At 41.8% G+C, this 24,630-nt stretch overlaps 1 protein-coding gene, 1 long non-coding RNA gene and 1 other non-coding gene across 11 annotated transcripts in view; 1 reads left to right on the top strand and 2 right to left on the bottom strand.

Moving 5' to 3' along the window:
* Nucleotides 1–18,902, top strand: part of LOC101467852 (tensin-2) — a 36,105-nt gene extending 17,203 nt beyond the window's left edge. For 6 of the 7 annotated variants that reach the window (XM_004545147.6, XM_004545150.6, XM_076883882.1 and 3 more), the window contains 24 exons: nt 6,002–6,034; nt 6,134–6,183; nt 6,346–6,529; nt 6,649–6,699; nt 6,872–6,994; nt 7,094–7,158; nt 7,402–7,485; nt 7,605–7,717; nt 7,874–7,934; nt 8,180–8,255; nt 8,700–8,829; nt 10,785–10,850; nt 11,133–11,249; nt 11,927–13,315; nt 13,429–13,579; nt 13,677–14,539; nt 14,676–14,807; nt 16,069–16,161; nt 16,359–16,436; nt 16,549–16,626; nt 16,718–16,886; nt 17,049–17,117; nt 17,389–17,418; nt 17,607–18,902. In XM_004545147.6, the coding sequence (XP_004545204.2) occupies nt 6,002–6,034; nt 6,134–6,183; nt 6,346–6,529; nt 6,649–6,699; nt 6,872–6,994; nt 7,094–7,158; nt 7,402–7,485; nt 7,605–7,717; nt 7,874–7,934; nt 8,180–8,255; nt 8,700–8,829; nt 10,785–10,850; nt 11,133–11,249; nt 11,927–13,315; nt 13,429–13,579; nt 13,677–14,539; nt 14,676–14,807; nt 16,069–16,161; nt 16,359–16,436; nt 16,549–16,626; nt 16,718–16,886; nt 17,049–17,117; nt 17,389–17,418; nt 17,607–17,751 (4,350 nt within the window). In that variant the 3' untranslated portion in view covers nt 17,752–18,902. The remainder of the gene's footprint in view (nt 1–6,001; nt 6,035–6,133; nt 6,184–6,345; nt 6,530–6,648; nt 6,700–6,871; nt 6,995–7,093; nt 7,159–7,401; nt 7,486–7,604; nt 7,718–7,873; nt 7,935–8,179; nt 8,256–8,699; nt 8,830–10,784; nt 10,851–11,132; nt 11,250–11,926; nt 13,316–13,428; nt 13,580–13,676; nt 14,540–14,675; nt 14,808–16,068; nt 16,162–16,358; nt 16,437–16,548; nt 16,627–16,717; nt 16,887–17,048; nt 17,118–17,388; nt 17,419–17,606) is intronic. The other variant, XM_004545148.6, reaches the window with a different exon arrangement.
* LOC143418608 (uncharacterized) lies at nt 554–24,501 on the bottom strand. 3 transcript variants are annotated; one of them, XR_013098624.1, is made up of 4 exons: nt 24,371–24,501; nt 23,930–24,134; nt 6,409–6,499; nt 554–1,321 (listed from the first exon to the last, which is right to left on the bottom strand). It is a non-coding gene; the product is annotated as an uncharacterized LOC143418608 (long non-coding RNA). The 3 variants fall into 3 exon arrangements; XR_013098623.1 differs by lacking the exon at nt 554–1,321 and adding an exon at nt 5,442–6,195; XR_013098625.1 differs by lacking the exons at nt 554–1,321; nt 6,409–6,499 and adding an exon at nt 21,006–21,339.
* Nucleotides 19,121–19,192, bottom strand: trnaq-uug (transfer RNA glutamine (anticodon UUG)). Its single transcript has one exon. It is a non-coding gene; the product is annotated as a tRNA-Gln (tRNA).
* Nucleotides 24,502–24,630: the final 129 nt, after the last annotated feature.

Below are 24,630 nucleotides of genomic sequence, written 5' to 3' on the forward strand. Positions count from 1 at the left end.
AGGGTGCACACAGATGCACGCTCAAAGCGTTTATATTTTTTAATTTCCTGAGAGGCTAAGCCACACCGTAATGCTTTGTTTAATATTCCAGGAATTATACAGCTCCCATTTTCTTAACAGGGTCATAACAATGTTTTAAAAAAAATGGTGTCTGCTTAGATGATGTCACTGTATTGCGCAGGGGATGCAGATAGAAAGTTTTGATTCAGTTGCTGCTATTTTTCCAGTTGCTGAATGTCAAAAGGCATGCGGTGACAATGGGACCAGCTCCAAATGTATGTTAGTTATGAGGCAGCCACGTGACACATTCCTCAAAATCGACTGCCAGATCTCTTGAAAAAGAGACTTTGTGGGATGATTGACAGACAAATAGACAAAATGAGCCTGTAAGTGTTCTGGGGGACATTTAGTCTAAAATAAGGAGCTCTATTAAAATAGCTCTGAGAAATCTCTCTGCTCTGTGTCAGTGGTCAGGAGGCATGTTCAGCTGTTGACATCTCTCTCCTGGCCAGCGGTCAGTCTCTTTTACTGTCCCTGTTTGCCTCTCCTCTTTCCTCTTCCTGTCTTCCTTTTTTCCTATGTCTACTTTGTGTTCCCTCGACATTTGGTTTTTCACTTTGAGCCCTTATTGCTTTATCCCATGGGTCAGTTTTGTTAGTTAGTTGGTGCTGTGCTTTTGATGCGCGTGATGCTTATCGAGGTGCTCTTTGTCATCTGACGTTGTTTATTCAGGAGGAGTGCATGCCTGCATTTCATGGCAGGGATGATTGTGGTCATCCTGCCCCACGGCTTTTTAAGTAGTGAGGCAGAGAGGGGGGATTAGAAGGGGGCGACAGACTCCAGGAGGTAGGAAATAGAGAAACGAGGGATCAAAGATGACAGGAGGATGAAAGGCAGACTGCTAACAAGACGAGAAAGAGGGCGTGTTGCGCTTTCAGGTAAAGCCTCATGAATCTCTCCAGCCGCTAAAAATAAAAGCCCACAGATTTTATTTTAGCTTTCAGCAACTTTGGGCATGAGTGACTTTTTTGTGAGAGTACAGAACATGGAATAAACCTGGTAATTTAGATTTTTCCACTTTCTGGTTTGAAGGCTTACTCACTTCTCCCTCTCTGGGGCGTGATGTCAGCTCTGAGTTGACTGTCAGATTGAAGCTCGTTCCCTCTACATGGCACGCTGACGCCTGTGTCTCAGACACTCACATTTATCTTCTGCCTTCCCTGCTGTGACAGATCTCTCTGTGTTGGATTTCCTCTCCCAGGAATAATTCAGGATGTGGCAGTGGTCAGATCAGATTCATATTCCAGCTGCAGTTGCTGTGCTGTGGATGGGATTAAAAGGAGGGAAAGTTTAATCAGAATCAGAAAGGGTTTTATTGCCAAATGTTGAGCAGGTTTACAACATTAGGAAATTGCTGCGGTGCTTAGTGCAAAACATACTGTCAGATAACGCTTAAATAAACATAAAAATAAGAATTTTTGGTGCTAAGTAGATAGATATATACATGAGTGCAGGTGGGGATCAGTGCAAACATGGAATGATGCAGTGAACACAGCGTAGGGTCATGTGTTAGTGGTGGGAACAGTCATACAGTTATTGTTCATGTGTCCAACAGCAGAGGGGAAGAAACTGTTCTTATGGCGAGAGGTTCTGGTGCGAATGGACCGGAGCCTCCTGCCTGAGGGGAGCAGGTCAAACAGACTGTGTCCAGGGTGAGAAGGGTCAGCTGAGATCCGAGCTGCACGCCCCAGTGTCCTGGAGGTGTACAGGTCCTGCAGAGATGGGAGTCTGCAGCCAATCACCTTCTCAGCAGAGCGCACAACACGCTGCAGTCTCTGTTTGTCCCTGATAGTGGCTCCAGCGTACCACACGGTGATGGAGGAGGTGAGGATGGACTCGATGATTGCAGTGTAGAATTGCATCATCGTCCGTGTTGGCAGGTTGAATTTCTTCAGCTGCCTCAGGAAGTACATCCTCTGCTGGGCTTTCTTGATGACGGAGGTGATGGTGGGCTCCCACTTCAGGTCCTGGGTGATGGTGGTACCCAGGAAGCGGAATGAGTCCACAGAGGTGATGGGGGTGTCAGTCAGGATGATGGGGGGGAGTGGAGCTGTGTGCTTCCTGAAGTCCACAATAATCTCCACTGTCTTCTGGGCATTCAGCACCAGGTTGTTGTGGCTGCACCAGGACACCAGACAGTCAACCTCCCTCCTGTAGGCAGACTCGTCCCCGTCCGAGATGAGTCCAGTAACGGTGGTGTCATCTGCAAACCAGCTTGACAGACTGGTGGGTGGAGGTTCAGCAGTTGGTGTACAGGGAGAAGAGCAGAGGAGAAAGAACACAGCCCTGAGGGGAGCCGGTGCTGATGGTCCGGGAGTCCGAGACATTCTTTCCCAGCCTCACATGCTGCTTCCTGTCCGTCAGGAAGTCAGTGATCCACCGGCAGATGGGATCAGGCACATTCATCTGGAAAGAGTGTGGATCTAAACAGTGATTAAAAGTCAGGGATTTATTTATTTATTTATTGTTAAGCTACACTGTGAAAGAAAACATTAAAGAGCTTTTCAAAGATAATTTTGGGGGGGGGAAATATTTGCTTTCTTGCCAAGAGTTATCACACGTCTGTCTGTTTGAGATGGATTCAGACTGGAAGCAGACAGCAGGAGCTAGATTTTCGCCGATTTTGGTGATTCCTCATTTTTACTCTTTCTTGTGAGACAGCTATCAGCTGTAGCGTCCTATTTTATATGCACACGAGAGTGGCATCGATATTGGCATCTAGCTGCCAGCAAGGAAGCAAACATCTCAAAAAGGCCAGCTTTTTGTTATCAATTGCTTGCTTTGCTCAGCACTACCATTTTTTTTTACCAAGATAAACCAAAGAAACTAAATGGATGGATGTTTCTCATTGACAAAAAAAAAAGACGTTTCACCTGATAAATCGATCGGCTAATGAGTTCAGTAACAGTCGTCGAGTCCCCTGAAGCGGGGGGTGGTGTAGGGGGGTCGCGTGCTGTCACTGGCACCTCAGTAATTGCTGACTGATCAACGAGACAAACTGAACCAGATGGCTCCTTTCCCAGTGGCTCCAGCTTACAGTCCACATGCATTAATGAAGACCCTGAGGCTGGCAGAGCTACCAAAGACACGTGTATGCTCTGCGTGTAATTTGTGTGTGCGTTACGTGTGAACCTAGGCCGAGCAGCGCTGACATCCTGTTGCAAATTGCTTCCTGTTGACTCTGATGTCTTTCTCCTGCTGTATTTCTATGTTCTATGCCTCTGGGTTCAAACCCTGGTCTTCTTTGTGTGCGTGTGTGCATGTTCATGTTTATACATGGGTACACATGCATGTGTTATGTCTGTCTCCCACTGTTCCTTCCAGGAACTGACTACTTTATCCAGTAACAACCTTTATTAAACCTGTTAAGAAAAGAGTTATCCCCTGTGGCTGAATCTCTGCATTCTTTCATTTCCTATTATAAGTTTTATAACTACTTTATGGACTCAGTGACTCTAAAGCGTCCCACGTTTATGCTGAATAAATAAGTGTTGTTATGCTGGTTGTCTGTCTTTATATAGGAGGTACACGATGTTACATAACACGACCTTCTTATAATTTCAGCAGGAGCTAATTTATGAAGCAGCAATTGTGCCCTTTCCCATTCACTCCCCTTTTTACTCATTCCTCCCTAGGTTGCATGCTCATTTACGTCCCCCTTTTTTCCAGTCACACAGGCCTAAACCTTCTGCGTGTAATACTTGTCACCACTGCAACGTTGCTTGTAATCTGCTTTTTGTGTATTAGAAAATGTGCACTGTGAAATTTGAAAGTTTTATTTTGGGTAGAAATCTCAGTTCGACTGTCCTCTTGCCAAAAACACTAAACTAATCCAATTTTCCTGGTTTCAAAGCTCCTTTAAAGTGACTTAAAATAAATTGTGTTCTACTTCTCAGAAAACTCACTGACAATAGTGTAGCAGTAGGAATAAGTCAGACTGGCACCTCTCCTCGCCAACAAGATACAACGCTCAGACGATCTGCTGCTGATCTCTAGTTTTTGATACCATAGACACCTTCAGAGAACTTCAGTGGCTTAATATGTCCTTTGTTATTTGTAGCATGCAAAGAGCCAACAACATATGAGTGGTGGTCATAATGTTTTGGCGCGCCAGTGTGTAATATAGTCTCTTTCTGAGAAGCTGAATAGCAATCGTGATGCAGCTGCTTCAGCTCTTAATTTGGTGATCGTCACATCACAGTGCTGCATTTTACATAACATTTATTGTGTCTATTTAAAACCAAGCTGAGCTAACACACACAGCTAAAAGGATACAGTCACTGAACATGAAAACAACAAACACATTAGTGAGCCTGAAGAGACAGGCTAATGCTAACTAAGCCATCTATTACTAAGTACTCAATAAGAAACACAGCTTGTACTAGTGGCTTACTTTGACAGATGCTGTGCATAAAGACATAGAACCTTTTAATAAAGGATGAGGTTTTTCTTACAAGAAAATTTCTGTTTTTGTGTACTTAGTTTGATCTATCATGAAGAGCAGGCTCTGGTTGCATGCAGGAATAAAATTTGCACGGAGAGATGGATTGCATAGCTTAAATGCAACCCTGAAACCTTTGCCTATCCAAAAATAATCTGCATTCATAAACACACTGATTCCTTGTTGGAAAAAGAAATTTGTCTGCTGGCTACAACGCAGGCCATGGAAATAAAAGTTTCCCAGATGCTAACCAGTCAACTGGTCATGGGGTCTGCAGACTGATTTTGATAATGACCAGATGCTTGGACAGCAGATGGTTACTAAAGACAGTGTTCAAAGCAGCCACAGTCTTAATGTATTGTTATGTCACCACAGAGCTAGTGAATGTAATCCTGCATGGTCACAGATTTTCCTGTTTTCCTTTCACTGTGGTTCACTGTGATTGGCATTTGACTAGTTAACCTGTTGCTTGAGGCCTGTCAGCACTTGCCAACACAGCCACAGAGGGCGGCTCAATCTCGTGGGAAAGTTCAAAGGTTGAAACCTGACATGGTGTCACCTGTCAAAGCGCACTACTGGGGCCCTTAGTTGCACTGGATTGCTGAATGTTTTTCGTTTTTATCCATGCGTTTCTTTCCATTTTTCTTTACCCTCTTACTTTCTATCATTTCAGCCGCATTAAACATTTTTACATTTTACGAGAACCTCCAGATGAGTCCGAAAAGTATCAAATAATCCAGAACAGAGGAAGCTACAGGAACCTGTTAAAGTTTACTGTCATAGCAGTGGCTGTCTTCTGTTCAAATGACCTCGGCTTCCCTCTGTCTCTCTCCATCTGTATACGTGTGTTTGTAGTTTTGGCAACTTACCTTTGGCTCATCACTACAAGAACTGGATGCCACATGTTGAGTCCCCCTCAAGTCTATCTATCAGTGTTTCTTTCTAAAGAGGCCAAAAGAATGAAAAAGTGAAATCAATCATTTTTATTGAGCACTTCTTAATAGCCTGAGCTGCTTATTCAGCTGCCTGGTCAGCACAATAAACACCATTTAGCAATGACTGAGAATTGAAAGAACACTCTTTGGCCTCAGGCTTTTTGTTGTTTTTGTTTTTTTACAATTGTTTACACACATGTACACATGAGCAGCTGTTGAAGTTTGTTTCTAAACATCTACGCTTGTGCGCACCACTGAGCGTATAGATCATTCTACGTGTGTCATCCATCACTAGTCCATCATAAGGAACAGCTGCATCTGTTGACCGACAGCTTCTTCCTGAAACCAGCTGCTCTGAGACGGAGGAGAGCGAGAGTGAATTTTACTATCCTCTTCATCAGCTCTCCTCATTCCACAGCGTTCCATCTCCTCATCTGTACTGCTGGAGCTGCACCAAAAGCATTAAACCAAACACATGACTTGGCATGAGCTGCTTCCTCCCAATGTATATGTGTGGGTCTGTTAAAGCTGCAAAGAAACAACCACGTGCTTTCTTTCCTTTCAGGTGACTCCCAGCTGCACCTCAACACCAGAAGTGGTAGGCTCTGGAGGGGGGGGATCACATGTTTTTTGTCACAGAGAAATTTTTATGATGATGTGAGTGCAGCACTGAGATCTTTTTCTGCTTGTCTCGCAGCACACTTCCACTAAATCAACTTCGCAGAAAAAGAGAGGCTCCATACCAAGGTACCGCAAAGCCTGATCAAAAACACAAACACATTCAAACCAAAGAAAAAAGGCATTTTTGTGCATTTATAACAGACAGACACAGACAACAGCAAAATCTACAGTGAGGACATTAATTATTGCTCTGCCTGAACTAAAAGAATGGATTTTCACAATGTCCAGAAGTAAAAGCGTGGAACAGGTGATGGAGCACGTGATGGAGCGCCACTACGACTTTGACCTCACCTACATCACAGAGAGGATCATCTCAGTCTTCTTCCTGCCAGACCTGGAGGAGCAGCAGTACCGCAGAAACCTACAGGAAGTGGCCTCCATGCTGAAATCCAAGCACCAAGATAAGTTTCTGGTCAGTGTGAAAGACTGAAACAATAAGAAACATAAAATTCAAAACAGGCATAACAATGTTTAATATTAGATTCAAGCAATGGAGTTTTGGATTTGTAAATTTCTTCTGCCTTCCCCCAGCTTCTAAATTTATCAGAGAAGAGACATGACATCACCAGACTCTATCCAAAGGTACAGGCACTCACATCTGACACATAACTCAGGCTACTAAGACATCACCGAAGTGCATGAGCAATGTATGTGATATACTGTAGGTACATTTATATGTATATTTAGGGTTAATGAAAATACTTTACAAAGCATAAAACCACTAGTATTTGAAATATCTTCCTCTGCGATGCAGGTGCAGGACTACGCCTGGCCCGATCTTCATGCTCCACCCCTGGACAGGATCTGTGCTGTTTGTAAGGCCATGGAGACGTGGCTAACTTCTGATCCAAACAATGTAGTGGTCCTCCACTGCAAAGTCAGTGTAGTCTGAATACTCATCTGATTCCTTTGCGCTTAAAAAGTTATAACACCAGTAAAACTGATTTGATAATCCCTTTGATTTTTGTTTTGACAGGGGAACAAAGGAAAAACAGGGGTCATTGTGGCAGCCTATATGCACTACAGCAAGATAACAGCGGGGTAATCTGCATTTTGATTATTAGTCTGCTCTTAGCCTCAATATGCCAGCATATGTAAGGATCTACTGTTTGCACAAATGAGTCCTTATGTCCAAAAAAGCCACTAAAACAATCTTTGTGGATTTGTTTAAATCTGTAGATAAAGCCACCAACAGATTTCATGACTTCCTCTTAGCATACACCTCATCAACATCAAGCTCAAGAAATAATGAATGAACTAATACACTTCTGCCCGTGTTCACAGAGCCGACCAGGCCCTCACCACATTGGCCATGAGGAAGTTCTGTGAAGATAAAGTCTCCTCTTCCCTGCAGTCCTCTCAGAAGAGGTGTCAATCCCCTGCATATCATCCATTTCCTCCGCCCACCATTAATCTTTTCTTGTTGTGTTGCAGTTATCACCTCAGTCACTGTGTCATCACACCATTTCTTCACCTATCTTTGACAGATACATCTACTACTTTGGTGGTTTGTTGTCAGGTACCATCAAAATGAACAGCAATCCCTTGTTCCTGCACCAAATCCTCATTCCTTCACTACCAAACTTCCAGGCAGGAGGAGGTCAGTTTTATAGGCTGCACTTTTTTTTAAATGGTAATTTTCAGTGTGAAAGTGGGAACAGTCAGTGTTTTACAATGTTGGGGGGGGGGCAACAAAGCCTCTGTCTGCAAATTCTTACCCTTTTTATTATCCCTAAACTTATTTCTGTATTTGCAGGTTTTTATCCTTTCCTGAAAATCTACCAGTCTCTTCAACTGGTGTATACCTCAGGAGTCTAGTAAGTAACTGGTCAGTGTGTGTGTGTTTTCAGCTCACCTCCTGCGGGCAGACATCTTTCCTTCCCTCAGTCTCTTTCACACATGTTGACTCTGTCTGTGTTTAGGTGGAGCTGGGACTCTGCTTATGTTAAAGTTTATGCTGTTTGCCAGTGTTTACCCAACTGTGGCATGTTTTGACTTGTTTTATGTATTTTAAGATGGACTGTCCATTTTTTTGCGTGTACCTGTGTGTGTGTGTGTCTAGTGATCCACAAAGCTCCAGGGCAAGAAAGCTGTGCGTGACTATGGAGCCAGCACTACTATTGAAGGGGGACATTATGGTGAGAAATAGCACATGATTAACTGTATGTCAGTAATTTACAACCTTTCTTTGATTTCTATCCTCTCCGTATCCACAAATACATACAGTACATCACTGCAATAACTACAACACTACTGCGTGTTGTTTTTTTTAAGCTAAATCCTGTAGTCAGGATTTTATCCACGCTTAACAAAACGGCTACACAAAACACTTTTTGCCCTCCTGACTCTGATGCACTTTTGTAACCTTACTTTTGAACAGTGCTTGATTATTTTTAAACCACTTAAGAGTTAAATCTTCCCGAGACTGCATGATCATTTTCTCCCATCAAGAGGATAAAAATAAGTCCTTAGCAGCCCAGGAATAAAAGAAGGCATTTTATTTATCTCAGTGTAAGGGGCTGCTATCAATATCTTGAGACTATCGTTGTACACTGCTTTTCTATATGCATCTTTGTCCATAGGTAAAGTGCTACCACTGGCGGAGACGAGCAACAGAAAGAGAGGTGGTCTTTAGAGTCCAGTTCCACACCTGTACTGTTCATGGAGCCCAGCTGTGGTTTGGCAAGAGTGAACTCGACCAAGCCTGCATAGGTATAAAATTACAAGTCCAAAGTTTGTCAGTTGTTTGGAGGAGCATGGAATGGCAAGAAAAAAATGCCAGCTTGAAGCAATGACAGAGTCAGACAATTGGGCATAGAAACTGATGCTGGTAACTACAGTCATTTGTTTCAGACAACGTCACTTTTTCTGTAACTCACTTTAAGCATTTGTTTTGCAGACATAACAGCAATGTAGAGGTATGTCATCATTCCTTATGTCTACACTGCTCAAAAATGAAAAGAACAGTGTTTTTAATCAAAGTATAGCATTAAGTCAGTTAAACTTCTGGAGTATTGATTTGGCCAGTTACATTTCTGGAGACTGGCAGTTACTCTAAGAGAACTGGACAGGGCTGTAGAAGGTGGTTAGCACATCAGCAGGACCAGTATCTGCTCCTTTCTGCAAAGAGAAACAGGATGAGCACTGGTGTGAATCTCTCTGACCAAACAATCAGAAACAGACTTCATGAGGGTGGCCTGAGGCCCTGACGTCCTCTAGTGGCCCTGTGCTCACTGCCTGGCACCTTGGAGCTTCACTGGCATTTGAGATGATGGGAGCAGGTTTACTCTGAGCCCATGAGACAGATGTGAAAAAGCCCAGATAAGCCATGGAGAACTTTATGCTGGCTGTAACATTGTTCAAAATGGCCAGTTTGATGGTGGGTCAGTGATGGTCTGGGGAGGCATATCCATCAAGGGACTAACACACCTCTCCAGGTTAGGCAACAGCAACCTGACTGCCATTATGTATCGGGATGTTATCCTTAGACCCACTATCAGACCCTAAGCTGGTGCGCTGGGTCCTGGGTTCCTCCAGGTGCACGACAATGCCCAGCTTCATACAAACTACTGACTACAATTTTGACTTGCTGCAACGAAATTTCTACAAATTGGACTAGCCTGCTGCATCATAATTTTTTTCACTTTGATTTTTGAGGTGTCTTTGACATGGTGATAATTTTCTTCCCATCCAACGATGTGGCATCCTTTCTTTCACATTACCCAGTCATATCAGGACAGATATCCAGCATGATTTTTTTCCCTGTTGAGATCTGATTTATTTTCAAAGTGTTTCTCGACTTTTTTGAGCAATCACAAGCTTTTTATGTCACTCTTAATTGAATTTTCTTTTAAAACTGGAGCATTAGCCAAACTTTTTCTTCTGTAACTGTTAGTAAAGCTCATAACATAATTACTGTTGAAATGACTTGTGCTCTTTGAAATGTGCACATATAAAGACATTAGCTACAATGGTTCTGAAAAGGAGCATTTACTGTCTGTAACTCTATTCCTGTAATTATGTGCATAGCACCCCCAGCAGGCTTACTTGATGTTTACTTGCTGTGTGTGGTTGTAAAACTTTAGTCTGTGTCATTGTTGCCGCCCTTTGCGATCCCTTGGCTCCACCCCATCTTCAAGGGGAGTTAGTACTGTTAGTACTCTAAATAACTGCAGCATGGTTGTTTAGACTCTGCCTCACAGCATAAAATATTACAAAAAGGAAACTTTCTGCTGCATAATTCTGCTGCAAACTTGAAATTGTTTACATGACTGTATTATTCAAGACCCACTTATTCCTCAGACCATTGTTTTGTTTGTCTTCAGAGACAAATAGCAAAGGACAGCGTCAGCTTAGATGAAACAGAAATGGTTTAACGTGGTTCACTAAGCAGCAGTCTAAGGACAGTACCTCTAAGTGCTACATGCTGACTCATGCATAAAATATACAACTAATATTAAATCCACACTTATGTATGAAACTAAAAAACAAGCTAATTTTAGATAGACTTCTATGATGTGCCGTCCTCTGTTTCCTTTTTTGGCCTATTTATTTCCATTATGCTGAGAGTAAAAGCAAGTATCTTTATTTATTTACTTTGTTTTGGTGTCTCTCTGTAGTTACGGTCTGGATATTTTAGTCACTCCTTTATGTTTGCCTTTCTGTAGATGACAGGTTCCCCCCTGATGCTACAGTGGAGTTTATCTTCGCTAATGGACCAGAAAAAATAAAAGGTAAATATCACTGTTACCTGCATATCTTTGAATCATTTCATGCATTCCTCGCACCCAGTCTCTTCTTTCTCATTTTAAATTAAGTTCAACACTTCATGGTTCTATTCTATGGCATGAAACTCCTTGATTTTAGCTTCTGCTATACCAGCAGGCTTAATACAATAGCTATATAAAGTAAAAACAATACACATACAGGACACCACTCATAAATACTAATAAAATCTAATATATTAGTAATGAGCTATGTGTAAATATGTTTCAAATAAAAACTTTGTGTTTGAGGTCAAGAATACCACCAGAATGACACCTCCATCAAAGTGGAATATAACACCTCGGATCCTGTTGTCAGATGGGACTCCTATGAGAATTTCAATCTGCATCATGAAGACAGCATGGAAAGTAAGAAATGCTTTACATATACATCTAAGATCTACAGCCATGGTCAAATTCTGTTAAGTCTTCTGTTTTATTTAATAAAAAATCATCTAGTCCTTACCAGGGCTTAAAATGAGATAAATACAACCTCAGATCAACTGCAGACGCAGTCCAATGAAACACTAAGTACACTCCATGATTCAGTAGCTTGTAGAACCACAATTAGCAGTGATAATATGCAGTAATCATCTTTGGTATGACTTTATCAGTCTGTCACATAGTTGTGGGGGAATTTTGACTCACTCTTTTTTACAGCATTTCTTCAGTTCATTGACGTTTGCAGACATTCATTTATGCACAACTCTCTTAAGTTCTCACCACAGCATTTCAACTGGATTGAGGTTTGGACTAATTTTCCCCTTAATTTCTCTAGAAACAGTAATATACTTATTTTTTGACACACTGTTTCTTCATTTTAGCTCAATATTAGTCGGATAAATAATGACCCAGTGTAGTATGTCATATTCTGTAGTTCATCTGAGGTTGTAGTTACCTATTTTTTAGACCTGCTAATGACTGGATTCTTTTTCTTGAGTCCTGAAAGAAACATTAGAATAGAAAGAAGGTGAGCTTTCTTCATATTTTGACTATGGGCTTTAGATAAAGAAGGAGGAATCAGATTTCCATCTTGTTTTTATTAGATATCTTTCATACAAGGGGACCGCTGGATGGAAGCTTATACGCCCAAGTGAGGAAGCGACGTGGACCAGGAGCAACTGCCTCACCAGCATCAACCAATGGCTGCCTCACTACCAGCCCAACAGTGAAGACTCAAACTTCCACCCAATCCAAGACTCTCACCTACACCTCAAATTCCAGCTACTCCTCAGTCCCCTCTGATCACCTGGCTGACACCGCTCTATCCATTAATGAAAGAGATAATATTGACTATCCATTGAGGAGAAGCAATAGGGAAGACGAAACAAAAGAGAAGACAAGAGGAAAAGAAAGGGACAGAGAAACAGCTATATTAGATGATACAGACCCATTGGGTCCTGGAGGGCTGAGACGAGAGCACTTGTGTTGCGGACAAGCAAGTATAAAGTGTGGTGACATGGGGTTGGAGAGGGACAGAGAGCCCTGTCTTCCCAACAGTCACTGTCTTGGACGTTGCAAAAGCATTAAAAATCATCCAAAAAGTCAAACTCTGCCAGTTTTACCATCCAAATCAGTGTCCCCTCATCCTCATTCAGCTCATATGGAGCTATGTCATCGCCACAGTGTCCATCCTCTACCAGAGTTGCCATGGGAACGTTCAACTCCACCTCTACCTCTACCTTTTGTCCATAGGCCATGTTACCCTTATTCCACTCGCGATCATGCACACCCACACAGCCATACCCTGCCAGCCTCAAATAGACTCTGCACTGGGGAAGAGTGTCACCTTCTTCATTATTCCAGCCACATCCCAGCGTCTCATCTATCCAACCAGCCGCAGCCATCAAGCCCTTACAGAGAGATGTTCTTTGGCTCTCCTGCACAGTCCTCTGGTTGTCCCTGGCAAGACTGCTCCTGCAGACGTGAACATCACTCAGCCTCACTTAAAACAATACACTCAGCTTACCCAGACCAATCAGAAACAATACACTGGTCTCAAGGAACAGGTGTACCTCCACAATGGGAAACTGAAAATCCATGGGACATAGCAAGAGAGGCAGAATTTTGGCAGTGCAAATCCAATACACCTGTATTTCATCTCTACCAACCCTCTCTGGACCGAGGTCCAAATCTAGAGCACCCTAGATTTGTTGTTGCACCTCACCAGAACTACCCAATCCCCCAGTCACTAATAGATATACGGGATGGAGCCAACAGTGGATACCACACGCCCTTACAGCCACGCCACTCCTGTCCCTGCTCACCTTATGAGTCATCTCCAGCTGAAAGCCATGAGAGTCGAGGTTATGCCTCAGGATATCACTCTGGATCAGCCTCCCCTCTACCTGCTAATAGCCCATCACCTGCAAAAGGAAAGCTGCCCGAAACCCCACTGGGATCCAGAGACCAAATGCACAATGAGCATCGCAAAGGTAGAGGAAAGGACTAAGTGGATGGGTTAACATGCTTTTTTCCCCTTCTTTTATCATCATCACTCTCTTATGTTATACTTTCATCTCATATATTTTAATCTCTCTTATCAAAGTCGAAAAGGCCAAGACAGACACAGAAGATGAGATATCCCAACATTCAGAAACTAAGTCTGATTCTAATGGACAATCAAGCACCCCTGGACCAGACTCTGACCATGACTACACACTGATTGGTAGCAGCAGCCCCACACACACAGAAGACAGGTGAGTGAAACTTTGCTTTCTGACATCTCACAATTCTGGAAAATACAGCTACATATAAAGATATGAAGAAAATTATCATATGTGGTCTTTTCATTAGTGTAAATGTCGACAGTCCTTCTCAAAGCCAAGACACATCAACACCTCAAGAGTCCAGCGCAAGTAACAAAAATGTGAAACCAACAGAAACACAAACTCAAGGTTCAATCATACCTGTCAACCCCGTGCAAACATCAGGTGAGTCTTCTGAAAGTAGCAGTCCTGATGGTAAGCTTGGAGCAGTCAAGGTAACGGGACATGCACATGGATCTAACACATCACATGCTTCAAGCTATGCAACTGTCATTATCACCCCAGTTCAAGTGCAACTCAATGGTTCTGCCCTCCCTAATGATAGCCCATCAGACAGCAGCAGAGGTGTATCCATAAATCCAGCAACTAGTTTAAGTTCTAGCCCTTCCACCACTTTCCCAAATTCTCCTATTGGTTCCCCGGAGCTACAGTCTTCTCCTCTGCACTCCTCATCTGCTACAGACACAGCAGGACAAAGCTTGACTCCAGACAGAAACAGCTCAGCTGACACCAAACCGCCTTCACCTGTTCCCGATGGATACCATACACCAAACTTTCCCTCAGCATCCTATTACTACTCATTACTAAATGTCCCCCATGTTCCATACACTGGGTACACTGCAGTCACTATCCCCACCATCCAGCCACCGCTCCCAGAGAAGAAACGCTTTTCCACAACAGCAGGATCCCTAAATGGACACAACTCTCTAATTCGGGCTTCCTCAGCTCCTTCCCCCACACATCATGTTACTTTCTCCCCTGCTGTTGGAGAGCAGAGGAGGGGGTCTGCACAGCACAGCTGCCGGGAGGAGCCAGACATCAGGGTCAATGCTAAGTTTGTCCAGGACAGCTCCAAGTACTGGTACAAACCAGGCATCACCAGAGACCAAGGTGAGAGCTTTAATGAAACATGAATTGGTAGTATCAGGAACACTTAATACATCAGGATGGTTCGTATTTAACTCATATTATGGTCAGTGTGTCTGTTTTGGGCCATTACATCATAGCTCTAATGTTTCTACCATAGCCATAGCTGTGTTGAAGGACAAGGAGCCAGGAAGTTTCCTCATCAGAGATAGCAATTCCTTCCAGGGTGCCTATGGCCTGGCCCTCAAGGTGGCTACCCCTCCTCCTAATGCCAACTTCTCTTGGAGCAAAGGTATCTATCATAAGTTTAGCTTGTTTATAATGCCTCAGTCACACAGGCTTAGAGACTGATCGGCGACCCCCAGGCAACCTCTCACTTGTGAACCGGTGTATTGCCCAACAATTTGACAAGCAGTTCCTGGAGGTTGCTGGCTGCTGCTGGGTGAAATTCGTTGCTGCAGCTAAAACCTCTTTGTTAGCAGCAATCTGCTAGTAACCAAGGCAATAACTGCAAACAATAATGTTTGCTGCACACAGTAGTTTGCATGGAAGGTATCAAATTGTCTGCAATCACTCACTGACTACTCGACAAGAGACAGTAAAACTTGAATGAGTGCAACACAAACTGGAAACAGAGAACCTCTGCATTCAAAGTAAAATTGTGCCTTACCACTGCAACCCATACATTTCAGAAAGCACAATGTTTACTCTGAAGGCTGACAGTTTATGTGTCTGATTTGCATATGGCTCGCAGCAAGCAGTTGGCAAGTGTTTCCATACATTTCAGCGTCTTCCATGCAAACTACAGATGTCCGGATGTTTTCAGTACAGCACTGTACACCTCTGTGCCTCAATTCCTCCAGCCACCAACTTGGCAACTTGTTAGTGAATACACGTTTTTCCCTAGAGGCCAATGGTTGCCAAGGGCTCAATTACTGTTCTCTAGGGCACAACTTGTCACTGTAGTATTCTCCTGAACAATACGTGTCGCCACTGAGACAAAACCTCCAAATCAGAGGAAGTCAAAACCAGTGTTGCAATGTCTCCTTTTGTATTATGAGTGAATCTATGATTTTCTGCACTGATATATAGTTAAACTGTTGGTAATAAATAAATAAATCAGATCCTGGGTGAAGTTACAAAAGTTGAGAGGTGCATAATCAGCCGAAATGACCACTTGCGCCAAAGAATGTATGGCACTTTTGCTATGCAGTGTTGTTTGTGAGGTTGAAAATGGCTGGTATAAAGGGCCCATAAAGCATGCAAACTGGAACACAGAAAGAAATAAAGAAATAAAATGGACATTTACCAAAGCATCTAAAGACACACTGATGGCTGCATTTTGAAAAACGCCAAATAAATTATTTTGTGATGGTGATACAGTGTGTTAATGTATTAAAATGGTTCATGGTGAACATAATAAATATAATATGGTCAGAATAAAAGATATCAGCTACATTATGCTGTATTTTCGTTTATGTTTATAGAAGATTTTTGGCAGCAAAACAAGCCCTTTTTCATCCTTCCTTCCTTTTCAATCTCCTGTCTCCCAGGGGATCCTCTGGAACAGCTGGTGAGACACTTCCTGATCGAGTCTGGGCCGCGAGGAGTGAAGATCAAGGGCTGTCAGAATGAGTCCTACTTTGGTTAGTTACACTGTAGATGCAAATGCTGCCATTTATTTCACATTTTCAGTGTTGTGTGAGAAACTTAGCATTTTAATCTACATACAGTTTTTGAATATTTACTATATTCCAAGCCTCAATTTTCTGTGTTTTAATCCCTTCTAATCTGTCACATTTGCAATCTTCTTACCTTTTTTTTTTTTTTTTTTTTGTCTCAGGAAGTTTATCCGCCTTGGTGTACCAGCATTCAATTACTCCCATCTCTTTGCCATGTCCTCTTCACATCCCAGAAAAAGGTATTAATTGTTTAATTAGATTTCAACTAAATCTATTATGCGAGAACAGTTAAATGCTCTTCTATGAATAGGAGGCATTTTACAGCCTTAAATGAAATTCATCATGTTTCAGATCTGGTTGGGGAGCTTCAGGAAATGCAGAGTGCAACAAATACCAGCACTGCAGCTGAGCTCCTCAAACAAGGAGCAGGTACTTCTCAAGCTCCATATTTTCACAATGTTGACCTGTAAGAATAATATTAATAATAATAATAATCTTTGTCATTTCCCTAATGAACCAGCGTGCAACGTCCTCTACCTGAACTCTGTGGAAACAGAGTCGTTAACTGGGCCCGAAGCAGTTTCTAAGGCAACGAAGTTCACTTTGTCTCTGAATCCACGCCCAGTGGCAACCATGGTCCACTTCAAAGTGTCCTCTCAGGGTATCACACTAACCGACAGCAAGAGAAGGTACTTATGAATCACTACAATGTTACATATTAGGAAGAGCGTCAGTTTCACTTAATGAGTATTATTTGTAAATTTTGTGGTATTTGTTATTGTATTAAACAATCATAGGAAGTATTAAGTCTTTCTTTCATGCCAGACTTAATGTTATGTATGTTTACACAGGCTATTTTTTAGGAGACACTACCCAATCAACAGTATCACCTTTAGCAGTCTTGATCCTCATGATCAGAGGTGGGTCGTTAAAACTAAAACCAGTTTTATCCATGTTAATAAAAAACTACCCTTGTTTCTATGTCACTGTTGATTATCTTTAGTAAAGGTGGGAACAGACGTGTGTTTGTCGCTGCTGTAATGACTTATATTTTTCTAATATAAGTTCTCTTTGTGAGTTGCATATTCGCTTTTTTATGTGAGAAATGGATGTATATTGCTACTCTTTTCCCTAGTAAAACAGTCTCTGTGTCCTTGTCACTTTGTCTCTATTTGTGTACCCGTGCTTCAGGTGGACTAATTCTGATAGCACGTCAAGCAAGTAAGTGCTTGTGTGGCAGTGTTTTTCCCTTATCAGTGACAATACCAGCTGGCACTATGTGCTTCTTTGCATGGCAATTGATCACCATTGGATTTGCTACTCGATTTTCAAAAGAAAATTGACTTTCCCTCAGTGTTAAATGGGGTTTGCTTTTTCTTTTGACCTCTTGTGTCTGCCCTCTGGTGCAGGATGTTTGGCTTTGTGGCGAGACGGACAGGCACTGCTACAGAGAATGTGTGTCACCTGTTTGCAGAGATGGACCCCGAGCAACCAGCTGTAGCAATCGTCAACTTTATCAACAAAGTCATGCTGGGACCACAGCTACGGAGATGAGAAAAACTGAGAATTTTTTGGGGGAAAAAAACCTCTCTGAACTGTTAGGGATCTGGGGAAGACATTAAAATGGTTTTTGACATATTTTCTCATGAAGTGTGTGTATATACCATTTTTGTTTGTGTTTATACAATTTGCATCACTGTGCTTGGCTGTATGACTGTTTTTATAAGAGAATCTAATTCTGACAAATCACTGCTCTGTAGGTCAAAGTATTATTTAGAGGAATAGCCAGTGATTGACCGAAACTTGGTGATATTTGCTGAATAAGACTGAAAAAGAGATTTAATTGGTTTTGTGTTTGTATCTTTTATTTTTATTATTGTTGTTAAAATCATTTATGTTATCATTTTTCAAACTGTTCACATGATGAACAAACTTTTGAAACTGCATGAGCAAGCATCCATGTTATTTTCCTAACATTTTCCATACATCAGTATCAAAAGCTGAAGAAAAAGGGCTCAGAATGTGGCAGGAAGTAAGAGTCATGTGTTCAAGGGTAAACTGGTATAGTTGCACTTATGAAACACTGGAAAGAGTAAAGCAAGTAGATTCATGAAAGTGTGTATTCTGATGATCTAAGGCAAAGGTGTGGCTGCAGTTTAACTCACTCATTACATATAAATGTGAAACATTATCAGTTTTGTCCTCACAGCATGAATACTAATAAAGGTCTAACTACAATAGAGCATTATGTTAACCAGAATTTAAAATGCAGACTATCTAGCAAAAAATTTTGTAATGTAAAATATAATCTTAAAATAGATTTTAACAAACATGCAGTAAGTTAAGAGGTCATAAGCATTACATGAATATGAACAACTTTTCTTATGTTGGTAATGTCATAATAAAAGCGCATAGAGAAGTTTTTAGTTAATAATCACTTCATGAGTGAACTGTTTCACTTAAAACCAAAGACTATTGTGATATTTTGAACTGTTGTTTTTTCTTTTTTGAAATACATTTTTCATTTTGCTATTTGTGTTTTTTCTGTACACTGAAACAGTATCGAGGTGACTTCAGCACAATTATTATTTGTCATATTGGATTTTTATGTACAAGAAGTAATATATTTTAGGTGTCTGAGGTGGTGAAAAGAATGATGTATGTCATATCTGACAAGAACATTAAAGCAAGTGTTCTGAAACCAAGTAGTGTCTTCATAATTAAAGTTATAAGTTAGGCACATCTTGAGACAATTTCAGTTTAAAGGATCATCTTCTCTGTGTTACTTACAAAGAACAGGTGATAGCTTAGTTGTGACGTTCTAATTGCAAACATCTGGCTGCCGGTTTGATTTGGTACATCTCAGCCTTTGAACGCATAATTTAGGCACGACAGGAATCACAACGCATCGATTAAAAGGACGAGGTCCCACCGAGATTTGAACTCGGATCGCTGGATTCAAAGTCCAGAGTGCTAACCATTACACCATGGGACCGGTTACGTTAGCGCTGCGCACATACGGCTTCAAGTACACGTATATATGTTTCATCATACTCTCTCCCAATGTCAGCACTGGTAATAATTACGCTGTTAACCTGTCGTTTAGGATTAAACACATTAGTTCTCCGGTTATATCTTGCCTAACGTTGGGCTTTTCGCTGCAACTATCTGGTGTTCGGACACTGCTGGATACACACATATATACGTATATATAAAGCTAACCAAGCTAACAATCATAGCTTCAGAGGCTTGACCGTGTCGGAATAAGAAACAAAAGCTAATTCGTTATATTCGAAGCATCAATGTAAAGATGCAAACTGTCCACCACGTCTGCCTAACCGACATGTTTGATAAAATCAATACAATCCTGTATCGTACGGGATAATCACTTTAGAATCTAGCTAGCTACTCGTTATCCGATACGACTTGACAAAATAAAAGCGTCGTTTTCAAAATAAAGTTTCCCCAATTTCATTAGCGCTAAGTGTGGATTCAGTTAAATTTATAAACTAATATACCGTGAAGCTTTATGAATGTGAAAAGCGAGGCTTTATTTCTAACCAATAGCATTATAGGTGAGAAATATTACATACATTTGAAATTATTAATCCAAGAAAATAAGTCGCAAGCCATTAACTCAAATCGACACTTGAAGCGCCATGGACATAGTGTACTGAGGTAAGGGTTTGTGTAATGAACATAACGACACAGTAACTACATCAGGTGTTCCAGGGTACTTGATAACCGCACACCTATGTATTTTTCAAGCCCAGTTGTTTAGCAGGTTCTCTGTCCAATATTCAAATTTTAAATCACCTGAAAGGGTTGAGAGCCATAAGTTGCTTATGCTTGTGTATTTTTCCCCCGTTCGTTCCTTTGAAACAACAAAAGGCTTCTTTGTCACGATTGCTGGAATAAGCTCAACTACTGCATAAAAATGCATTTTTCTGGCAGGCACGCAGGGATTTATGGCTGAATAGCTCTATGCTGCTCTGAAGCAATGTAACCCTGTGGGCTTTAGTACTGTTGCTTTGTTATATCACAAGGACCCACGTGTGACGAGTAGACATGTCCTTCCTGATTCTTCCAGAAGAGGGAACTAGAGGAACTTTAATAAGCAACTGGATCTCCACATTGCTGCTCCTGGCGAGGTTCTGAAGGGAAAACAGTACAAGTCCAGGATTTCTCTTTAAGATTTTTTGTGAATAAAAACATGCTTGGTCTCGCCGCACCCTAGTCAAGAAGCGGATCATGTAACAACTCACGTAACTGTCTTCAATGTGTGTTTGCGTGTGCGTGGCTTATAAAGTCCAGGAACAGCTTCCATGTCCTAACGCCCAACCACGAGTAATTATTTAAAAAAATACATTTATAAAATACATTTTTAAAAAATGAAGCTGAAAAAGGAATTTATAAAGTCAGAGAGTGAATGCAGACTAAAGATCACTAAAGTCTAAGTCACATATAATAAGAACTGCATTTGTTTTGTTGACTTCAACAGACCATACAAACAAAGGTACATTAAAATTAGTATATAGTAGTACAGGTACTGAAGGTGGAATGGGCAAAGGCGATATTCAGTTATTAATTTACCAGACTGATGGTTATACTGTTCTGAACCTGCTAGCTCTGCAAATTAAATTCTAGCAGCGATTTTAAATTATAAAAAAAAAAAAAAACAGAAGAAGAAGAAGAAAGCAAAGTTGAGAACTGGGTTGCTTTTGGTCCTGCCTGACTTTATTGCTCTCCTTCACGCACCTCCTGTGGTAAATGTCCTAGAGGGATGGCCATTTATTGCTGCTGAAAAACAGTGCTGTTTACATCACCTGCTGTATAGTTTTACAGTTCAGCATGGCGCAGCCCGGACACCATGCAGTGATGCAGCTGCTGCAGTTACTCTCATTCAAGCAGATTCAAAGGTTCTAAAGATGTTCAGAGCCATGTTGAATTTGATGTTTACATTACCCAGTAATACTGAGCCAAAGGAATCGAAAAGTGCTGACTCCACGTCACACATATTGATCATGTTGTTTCCTCCTTGTCCTTGCTGCTTCCTGAATCCCAGCATCATGCCTTTCATCTTCCCCTGTCACCGGGGCTCTTCTTTCCTGGCAATGGCCGCATTTACTTCCACTCTCATCACTTGAAACCATATCACAAGAAATATGTGGATGGATTTACATCTCTACATAAAAATGTATTTTTTTCATAACATGACTATATTTTTATCCAAAACTGTCAGATTTATGTTTTTGATTTCTGCATCCAGATATGTGTTTTGTGGTTTTCTTTTTCTCAAAAACTGGACTGTTGCTTAGGTGCAGAAATATTTAGACTTTTTTTCTTCGTCAGTGAGAACTGTGGCGGCTGTTGTGTCATTCTCAGACCGATAAACATGAGGCTCTGCCACAGATATGTGTGATCACTGAGAACTGCCGTAGGTGTTAGCATGCACTGCTGAGAACAACAGTGGAGGAAGTGCCCATTTTCACCACCAGTAGCCTGCCTGTCACCAAGTATAGGATTCACTTGCACATAATGGTGCTCAGACACGGTCCCCTGTGGATGAGGGGAATATTATGAATGCTTTGTTGTAATCAACTATCTTCTCACTTACAGTTTGTTGCTTTTCTCTCTGAGAGACAGTGCATTGTGGGGTTAAAGTGCTGGCACCCTTAGCTGAGCTGCTGCTTGTCTAAAGTGCCGACCGTCTACACTGCCTGGGGGAAGTGAGCCCATGAGGGCTCTGACCAGCAGCCCGAGGCATGCGATGATGACAGATGTAAGTGGAACAGGGTGGCAGTGCCTCAAGCAGGATATCCTGAGTTTCATAGGCATAACATGGATGCATGCTGCATTGCACAGCAGGACATCTACTAGCTGATCAACACATGATTTCACAATCTAGCTCCAAAAGCTCTCAGGTACTTTACATGATCTGGTGGACCCAAGGCCACTCTTGATCACTCTGGATAATTGAGTACTGTTAGATATACTATTTCTTCTTCTTCTCAAAAGACATGTAGAATGTGTTTGTTTGGGCAGACACATTTGGCATTGCTGGGCTTTCCTTGGAGGCTCTGCAATTGCTGTCAGACCTCTGAGCCTGTCCCTCAGACGTCCTCTGTAATTTATTAATTTTCCACTTTCAGTGCATCAGCACTATTTTGCACAATAGATTTTACTTGTGGCTATAATAAAAATATCATAATGCATTATAATATACAAAGTGCACATAAAGCCCCATTGCAGTTTGGCTGTGTGATCAGCTGGTGTCCTGGCATAATAGCCAAAAGTGAAATCGAGCTGTCCTTAGAGCATATTTCAGTTTAAGCTCTGTTACTATGAAAGTTATTTATGTGTCTGCACTAGTGCCACGAAAACTATTCCCATAGTTTTAGTGGGTCAGTGTTTCTGATTTATTATTTCCACTCTCCTGGTTTCCAAACAGCAAGCCAGCTCACGGAGAAGGGCCGGAGCATTTGAGGACACAAAATGGCTGGGCCAGGATACATGTCTGACATGGGTGCTGTGGAGCCAAATAAACCCCTTGCAGCAGAATGGCTTGATCTAGTGCTGGTGCCAGACTTGGAAATAGCCCAAGCCACAGGACAAGGATCAACTCTCCATGAGCATTAACCTAACACCCACACACTTTACTACCAGTTACTGCACATGAATCAACACCTAATAAGCTTATGACACATATCTAAGGTGCTGGCGGGCTCTGGATATGCTAGTTCTGCGGTGCAGATAGAAAACCTGGCATAAAAACATCTGTAGTCGACAATGAACTCTGCACATACCTTTGGGTTTTATGGTTCAAGTCAAATTATTTAGTGGTCTGTGGCTAATCCTTGCCAAACAGGGGGTACCAAATGTAAAAACCCTCAGACAAGGAATGGACCAGAATATTTAGGGAATGTTTGTTGCAAAAAAAATTCTTGCTGTTTTAGAGCCAAAGCTATACTCGCAGGGGATTTAGAAAACAGAACAGCAGTGCACAATATACTGTGGCTCGAGCACTGTTAGATCAATGCAGAGATAATTGGAAGGCTTGTGAGGCAGCAAAGTACGTGATACAATCTGATGAACAGAGGTGGCTATGCAACATGTCCATGTACTTTGTAAGATAGGCCTATATGTGTGTGTGTGTGTGTGTGTGTGTGTGTGTGTGTGTGTGTGTGTGTGTGTGTGTGTGTGTGTGTGTGTGTGTGTGTGCCTGTATTATCATTTCAAGGTAGCACAAACAAGTAATATATAAAATGGTAAAGCTCATGCACAATATTCTAAAGCGGTATTATTTTTTACAGTAAAACACAGGCCTTGTAAAGCGGCAAAAATTACACTTTACGACTTGAACAGGAGCTTACAAAGTATCATATTCAAAGCTGCACTGACATCGACATTCTTTTTGTAATTGGCACAGATCTACCGCTTGTTTTTACAATTAGTTGGAAAAGGATACTTGGGACCGGATAGGCCGCCTCTCTTTTTCCCTCTCCCCTCCACATCTAAGACCTTTATGGTGTTTACATTACAGACACACCTCTGACCTTCACTCAGGCCCCCCACTGCTGGGCCTAATACCACACACACCACCACCATTTTAACTACATCCCAGAGATTATTTACGCACAAAGCCGGTTTCCGAAGAAACGTCACTCAAATTACGACAAAATAAACAAATGAATACAAAATAAATAAATGCACTAGAGCACAGGATACTGACCGTATTTTGCTTGTGAAAGCGTGTAGTGGAGGTGTGTAATCGTCTAGGGGTTTTTTGGGTTGGGTTTTTTTTTAGCACACTCGGCCACCGCTGGTGTATTGTAAATGTATGGCAACATCGCCATGCAGCGACGTTGCGTCTCCAGCCTACCAGTGTACTGCAGAGTAGACACACCCCTCCGATACGCACGCCTCATTGCACACATCTGCGAAGTGTCAAAAAATTCGCGGGGTTAAATTCATAAAATAAAAGATTTAGAGCCAGATTTAACTCTTGTTATTGTTTCAGATGTGTGTTATTGTTTGCGATGCTGTTGTGGCAATATTTACGTTTTTAATCAATATTGTTCATATTGCACGTAGCTGCAAACAAAGACATTCCTGTGTAGGTGAAAAAAACACGGCCCGGGAGAGGCAATTTCCACCTATTGGGACGACATACCGTGTCTAATGTTAAGCACGGTAATCCCCACACCGGGTCTCCGTTGAATCAGAGATCACAGACAAACGGTGTCGCTTTAAACCTCACGCGGTCAAAGTTGTTTACCTCTTCGTTACCTTTGACGTCACGACACACCCCTGTTTGAGGGGGACGGAACTCCGAATTATTGGCACCGGAGCCCACCGAACAGATTAGAGCTTGAGAGACGCGTGGCCAACCACAACGGAGGAGACAAATCAAGCCCAAGCGTGATTGGTTGC

The sequence above is a fragment of the Maylandia zebra genome, linkage group LG5 (assembly GCF_041146795.1).
Source record: "Maylandia zebra isolate NMK-2024a linkage group LG5, Mzebra_GT3a, whole genome shotgun sequence".
NCBI lineage: Eukaryota > Metazoa > Chordata > Actinopteri > Cichliformes > Cichlidae > Maylandia > Maylandia zebra.